We start from the raw sequence: 7,075 nt of genomic DNA on the forward strand, positions 1-7,075 counted from the left end.
AGTAAGTTTTTATTTTTTTGATAATTCTTTCGGCATTATTTACATCTCTAAGGTCATGTTTATTTGCATTAACAATAGTATCAACAATGTTTTTAACATACTCTATTGTCTCCATTCTTTCAGTGTGTTTTTCCATCTCAAGTCTTTTAATACTTCTTGCATCATCTCCAGTACGTTCAGGAGTGGAAGTATAAGTAAAAGCATCAAGTTTAGCATCGAAACTTAAACTTAATTCGTCTTTATCACTATTAACATCAAGAGATAACAATTTATCTAAAACAGTAATTTCTGTTGATGATTTATCAATAGTTTTTGAGTAGTCCATTGAAGTTGATTGATACATTGCTCCTAACTTTTGATTAATAACAGAAGTAACTGCAGTAGCAGAACTAATTGAAACTGAATTTTGATCATCTTCATTTTTTTCTTCTTCCATCTCATCAAATTTTTGTTCTTCATTACTATCCTCTTTAGGTAATTGATCTTTAGCAGAATATATTTCATCTTGAGTAAATGGTTGACCATCTAAAGATACATTTAATGAAATTTGAGGAGTTCCAAAATCATCTTCATCTTCTTCAAACATAAATGGTGGTAAATTTTTACATATTTCAACACGATAATCATCAATATTACAAATATCATTTCCATCTAATATAATTGATTTAATATTAAACATTTTTCTAAATACATATTGAACATTACTTAAATCTAATATTCTATTATTTGCACAACTCTAACTAAGATAAGTATATTCATTATTTTATAATTAACATTATAACAAACAAGTTCTCTTAAATTAAAACATTTTTTAAATATATTAATATCCATTAATTGATTATTATCAAAAGATAATACTGAAATAGACAATGGATTTGATATATAAACTGATGTAATTTGATTATTATCAGCAATGAAAACATCAAGAGGACGTTCAGTGATATTATTAATTTTTTCAATTTTATTATTACTAACATCTAATACTCTTAAATTTGGAAATACAACTTCATTAAAAATATCTTCTAATTCAGTTAATCCACAATTAGTTAAAGAGAATTCTTCTAAATTTTCCCATTTAGCAGTTGGTATGTTCATTAATAATGAAATAGATTGTAAAATAATATTATCTAAATGTAAAGTTTTGAGATTCTTATAAATATAATCTTTTGTTAAGTCAACACAACCTCCAATATTTTGTATTTTCAATGACTCTAATTGACAATATTTACAAAATTCAAGTAATAAAATATCGTTGTTTTCTTTCTTCATTTGTTCATCTTCTCCATCTTCTTCTTGTGTAATAATTAAACACTTAATTGGAGCTGCCATCTCTTTCATATCACAAAATGAAAACTCGGGATGACTAAGTCCATTAATTAACATAACAACAGATGGAGTAAGTTGGATAAATTTTCCTTGATCAACTTGTTGTTTTATTTTAGTAATTTCATTCTTAACTTCTTCCATTCTAGTTTTTTTATTTTTTAGTTCATTTCTTCATAATTTTTTATTTTTTTCTTTATTTTTTATTTAGTTTTGATTATTCATTTTTTTTTATTGAGTTCTTTATTGAAAACATCAAACAAATGATTTCCTCAATCAAGTTCATATGACGTGTTATCTTTTCATTCAACCAGGGTTTTTAAATTCTTTTAGTTAATTAAGAAAGAAACTAAAAAAAAGGAACTTCATCAAAAAAAGAAATTAAAATATTTTATGAGAAGAATCAATACTGTTGCTGTTAAACGATTAACAACTGAATACAAAAAATTAACACAAGACCCACCACCAGGTATTACTGCTGGACCTATAAGTGAAAGTGATCTTTTTGTTTGGGAAGCTGTTATTATTGGACCTGAAGGAACTGAGTATGAAGGAGGAATATTAACAGCAAAACTAGTATTTCCACCAGATTATCCAATGAACCCACCAAAAATGACATTTACTTGTCCAATGTGGCATCCAAATATTTATCCAAATGGTGATGTTTGTATTTCTATTCTTCATCCACCAACAGAAGATCCTACCCATTATGAACAAATAAGTGAACGATGGAGTCCTGTTCAAAATATTGAAAAAATTCTTCTTTCAGTTATGTCTCTTTTATCTTGTCCAAATTGTGAATCACCAGCAAATGTTGATGCTGCTGTGATGTATCGAACTAAACGAGATAAATATATTAAGAAATGCAAAGAATGTGTTGAACAATCTAAATCAAGATATCGTTCTAAAAATTAAGTTTAATTAAATTTATTTTAATAATTACTTTTTTTCTTTTCTAAATATTTATCTTTTTCAATTTAAATAATTCAATCAATCCATTCAAGTGAAAAACGAACTTCTTTTTGGTTTTTGATGTAATAAGCTTTTTCATCTCTAATATCATTTTGATAATGAATCGTCCATTCTAATTCATTTGGAACTTTCTCTGGTGTCCATCCTAAATTTGTAAATAATTCTATTCCTTCGCTTAGTGTTGTTTTTATTTCATAATGGATATAATGTTCATCACTTGATTTCATTTGGAATAATTTATTAATTATATTAACTATATCAAAATTAGGTAATCGTTTCTCTATATCAATAAAGGCAAAATACCTTTTTTCAAATGAATTAAACCATTCTAACATATGGCTTAATGATTTATTACTTTCATTATTAATTTTATTATTAAATGCCTCTTCTAAATTATTATCACTGATAATATTTCTTTCTAATTCTCTTCTAATGTCATATGAAAGATCACACGCTTCTCTATTAAAGTATGAATGACAAATTTGAGATGGATTAAAAACAGTATTTGAATGTGTTAATAATAGTGGAGTTGTAAGAAGTAGAGTTTGAAGATAATCAAAGAAATATTGTTGAGGAGAAATAGATTCAAGTACATTTAATAACTTTTCTAATTCTTCTTGGACTTCAATAAAATGATGAGGAATAACATCCATTAGATTTCCTTGACATACTTCAAAATATCTTGCTAAAATATCATCAGAATATATGACTCTATTTAAAAAAGGACTTGGATGAGTTTCATTGTATTGTTTTCTCATCGTTTTATACCACTCTAAAAATTGTTCTAAAGTAGGATGATTTTGTTGGTGAAGAGTAAGATAATATCGAGTATCTTTAACAAGAATTATTTGTAAATCTTTTTCACTTGGTTGTGAAAAATCAAATCCAATTTCAAGTAATTCATCATTATCACGTTCTATCTGATCATTACTAATTTCTAATACATAATTAATAGCACAAAGAATATTATAAATTTTTGGATATTCTTTCTTAGGTAATGAACCACATCCATAAATATGATTTATTGTTATATACTCTTTTATTATTTCTATAAAATTATGATAAAGATTTCTATGTTCTAATAAATCATGACAATGATAAACTGCGTATTGACAATATAATGAGAATATAGAATTATATGGAATCATCTTTTCTCTTTTAATTTCTTCAAAATCAAATTTTTCACATAAAAACGAAATAAAACTTAGTTTTGTATGATATTTTTTATGTAAATACATTTCTTTAATGTCCCTTTTATTAGCTTCAGATAACATATTGCTAATGTGTTGAAATTTAGTAGAGTACATAGGAGGTATTTCAGTTTCTCCATCAATAATAATCTTCCATTGTGACGAACTAGTAAATAAAAATTCATCAGAATTTGATACATGAGCTTCAAGGTATATTTTATTAAAATAATTTAATCCTCTACAATAACACATCTTGTTATCATTTAGTGGTGGGTTATTTATATAATATTTATGTGTGGTTTCATATTCTAATTCATTTCCAATACCATACATTGTTTCCTCAAATTCTTTTAATGAGTTATAACTAAAACCATTTCTACTTCCTTCAGAAATAAACATCTTTCCTTGTGGTCCAGTACCAATTATAATTTCTACTGTTTCAACAAATATTATAGATTGAGGAAATGCTTGTTTCCCAGCAGCTAGAATAAGCCTCATAAGTTCATCACCAACACGTTCTTCTACAGTGATTTTTATATAGTTAGAGCAATGAAAAAAAGGGTGGTTTGTAGAAATATTTTCTAAATGGATATGATAAATATCAGATTTAACTTTATAAACAATATTAGTATTATTTCTTTCCATATCACGTATTAATTGTTCAAATGGTGTTTTCACAGAATTGTCAATGTAATCTCTTCCAACAGCTTTCATTATATTAAAAATGAATTTAGTTCTTCTCAAATGTTATTTTAAAAAAAAATTATAAAGAAATAATTAATACCAAATAAAAATTTAAAACTATATTTAAATTAATCTTCACTGAAGAGTGTATTAAAAGCAAAATTTAATACATTCATTACTTCATTTATAGTCAATCTTTCTTGTGGATTATTTTGCCAACATTTACAAATAAGAATATAATACCAATCTGGCATATTTTCAGGTTGTAATAACCTTTTTCCATCAGAAATAAAATCAGCAATTTTCCATGGGAATTTAAATTCTTCAGTTGGATATGCCTTATCCCATTTCCATATTTCATATAATACAATAGAAAAAGAAAATATATCAACAGGAGTTCCATATTTTGCTTGACATAAAATTTCTGGAGCCATATAAGTAGGTGTTCCTACTGATTTTGTAAAGGTTATGTTTGTTAATAATAAATTAAAATTCCTTGAAGATCCAAAGTCGGTTAACTTTGTATTAACAGTAACATCTTCATCTAAAGAAAATATTAAAATATTATCTGGTTTAATATCACGATGAAGAATTCCATTTGAATGGAGATATTGAATACCTTTTGCAGCATCTATCATAAACTTGATCTTTAATCGAGGTTTCAAATTTAAGTTTTTATTTTTCATTAAATCTCGTAATGATCCATACCTAGCAAATTCAGTAACAATACAAATTTTACTTGGAATAAATACAGCCCCATAGAAATAAACAATATAATCTGATCTAAACTTATCTAACATATCAATTTCTTTTTCAAATTCTTCTAATTCATCTTCTTCACATTGTAATTGTTTTAATTTTTTAATTGCAACTTTATTTCCTCTAAATGTTCCAAGATAAACAATTCCAAATGAACCTTCTCCTATTTTCTTTTCTTCTATTAATTCATCATAATCAATATGAGTTGACATTTGTGTTGTATAACTGAATGAAATAATATCATTCATTTTATACTTTTTATGTGAAGAATTAGAAATAATAACAATTGAATCATTCATAGTTCCTGAACATAATGGTGTAATATAAATTTCAACTTCACATGCTTCTCCTTCAGGAAGACATATAGTTTGTGGAACTATTCTTAACGAATATTTAGGGTATTGTGTTTCAATGTAAGTAAATTGTACAAAAACTTTATTCTTTGAATCATTACCAACACACAATATAGTTCTTGATTCTACACCTACGGGTAATCTGTCAGGACCTTCATCAAATAAAAGTGATTGCCTATCAAATACTAATGGAGAGTAATTATTAAATTTATTAAAATGAATGTTAGAATATCTTATTGCAAAAATATTTAATCCAGAGTCAATGTTAATATATCCACTTGGTAAATCACTTTTTTTATATTTATTAATTGCAATACCAGTATATATGATTATACCCAATAATATTGCTGAAACTGATATAAATATAATCAAACTAATAAGTATGACTGCAATGATATTAACTGTACAAACATTGTTTTTAATATGATAAAAGAATGAACACTTGGTACATACTTGACCATCTGATGCAATACAATGTTCAATTGTTGAAATAGAAACACATTTTTGTTTATCATTTATATTTAAAACATATCCTTTAATACATTTAATACATTGTATAGAAGTACAATGTTCACAATCAGCTTCACATTTTGTACAATGAGAATCTTGAGTAATTCTATATCCATTTTCACATAAAATACACCCAACAGTATAGTCAACTTTTAAACAATGTTCAAGTTCTGAAATTGGAGAACATTTCACTCCATGAAGATAATACCCTTCATTACAACTAGTACACCCAGAAAAAGAACACTGAGCACATTCCCCAAATATCTTACAACTTGAACAGGTTGTTTTATTAATAAAATAACCATCTTCACATATAACACAACCTGCGTCATTGAAAAATGGTATCAAACAATGGGTTTGATTGGAATATATACACGAATAAGATTGAACAATATATCCTTGATCACAACTGATACACCCTTGTGAAGTACAAGAAGTACAATTAGCTGGACAATTAACACATTTCATTGATTCATCTAAATAATATTTTGTTTCACAAAGTGAACAATGTCCATTTTGATATTCTACACAATGAGTTTGTTTCATCACTTCTGTTGTTATTTTCTCACATAATCCTCCAACTGAAATAAATTCAGATAAACATTTTTCACATGTATTTCCATCTAAACAATAAGAACACCCATCAACACATTTTGTACATTGGTCTTTGGTTAAATAAAATCCTTCTTCACAATGGTAACACTGTGACTTGTTTGTTGTTTCTAAACAATGATATTGTTCTTTAGAAATACATTGACCATTTGAAAGAATAACATAACCTTCTTTACAAAGATGACATATCTGTTCGTCACATGACAAACAATGACTATAACGTTCAGAGCAATTTTGACAGATTCCTTCAATGGATATATATCCGTTTTGACATTTTGATTGTTTTCCATAAATGTATAACTCAACCGAACTCGAATTAATACAAGAAATCCCATCCCATGTAGTGTTTTTTTCACATAGTATACATGTATTATTATCACAAACTAAACAATTTGATGGGCACGGTTTGCAATTACCTGAAGACTCATCAAACTGATATCCATCTATACATTTCATACAAACACTGGTTCTCCATTCACATAAATCATATGATGAAGATAAAACACAGTTATTCATTGTATTTAAAGAATAATTGAGCATACAACTAAGGCATTGAGTGAAATTACAAGTATTGCAAAATTCAAATTTTGTTGAACATTTTTTGCATACACCATTTTCTAAAAAATGAGTTGAATTACATTGATAACAACGAAAACCATATGAGATACATAA

The 7,075-nt window shown here is 26.3% G+C and overlaps 5 protein-coding genes across 5 annotated transcripts in view, besides 10 other annotated features; 1 reads left to right on the forward strand and 4 right to left on the reverse strand.

Moving 5' to 3' along the window:
• Positions 1-1,467, reverse strand: part of EDI_023900 (uncharacterized protein) — a gene marked incomplete at both ends in the record, with an annotated part of 1,867 nt that extends 400 nt beyond the window's left edge. Inside the window, 3 exons of the mRNA XM_001733338.1 lie at positions 1-26; positions 74-736; positions 787-1,467. The exon at positions 1-26 is cut by the window's left edge and continues 400 nt beyond it. Coding sequence (XP_001733390.1) covers positions 1-26; positions 74-736; positions 787-1,467 — 1,370 coding nt within the window. The remainder of the gene's footprint in view (positions 27-73; positions 737-786) is intronic.
• Positions 795-827: a sequence feature (AT_rich).
• Positions 941-970: a sequence feature (AT_rich).
• Positions 1,432-1,559: a microsatellite.
• Positions 1,473-1,571: a microsatellite.
• Positions 1,572-1,716: 145 nt separating this feature from the next.
• On the forward strand, positions 1,717-2,238 carry EDI_023910 (ubiquitin-conjugating enzyme E2 G2, putative; the record flags this gene model as incomplete). Its single annotated transcript, XM_001737546.1, has 1 exon — positions 1,717-2,238. The coding sequence occupies one exon, from the start codon at positions 1,717-1,719 to the stop codon at positions 2,236-2,238; it is 522 nt and encodes a 173-aa protein (XP_001737598.1).
• Positions 2,229-2,310: a sequence feature (AT_rich).
• EDI_023920 (uncharacterized protein) lies at positions 2,310-4,199 on the reverse strand (the record flags this gene model as incomplete). Its single annotated transcript, XM_001737547.1, has 1 exon — positions 2,310-4,199. The coding sequence occupies one exon, from the start codon at positions 4,197-4,199 to the stop codon at positions 2,310-2,312; it is 1,890 nt and encodes a 629-aa protein (XP_001737599.1).
• Positions 2,527-2,548: a sequence feature (AT_rich).
• Positions 2,655-2,676: a sequence feature (AT_rich).
• Positions 3,697-3,720: a sequence feature (AT_rich).
• Positions 4,200-4,232: 33 nt separating the features above from the next.
• Positions 4,233-4,302: a sequence feature (AT_rich).
• On the reverse strand, positions 4,298-6,919 carry EDI_023930 (protein serine/threonine kinase, putative; the record flags this gene model as incomplete). The annotated part of the gene is made up of 1 exon (XM_001737548.1): positions 4,298-6,919. One exon carries the CDS (start codon positions 6,917-6,919, stop codon positions 4,298-4,300), a length of 2,622 nt encoding a protein of 873 aa, XP_001737600.1.
• Positions 5,478-5,499: a sequence feature (AT_rich).
• A 118-nt stretch (positions 6,920-7,037) lies between the features above and the next one.
• The window catches only part of EDI_023940 (uncharacterized protein), a gene marked incomplete at both ends in the record, with an annotated part of 4,833 nt that continues 4,795 nt past the window's right edge, over positions 7,038-7,075 (reverse strand). Inside the window, one exon of the mRNA XM_001733339.1 lies at positions 7,038-7,075. This exon is cut by the window's right edge and continues 4,795 nt beyond it. Within this exon, the coding sequence (XP_001733391.1) occupies positions 7,038-7,075 (38 nt within the window).

The sequence above is a fragment of the Entamoeba dispar genome, genomic scaffold, assembly GCF_000209125.1.
Source record: "Entamoeba dispar SAW760 scf_1105229460687 genomic scaffold, whole genome shotgun sequence".
Classification (NCBI taxonomy): domain Eukaryota; phylum Evosea; order Mastigamoebida; family Endamoebidae; genus Entamoeba; species Entamoeba dispar.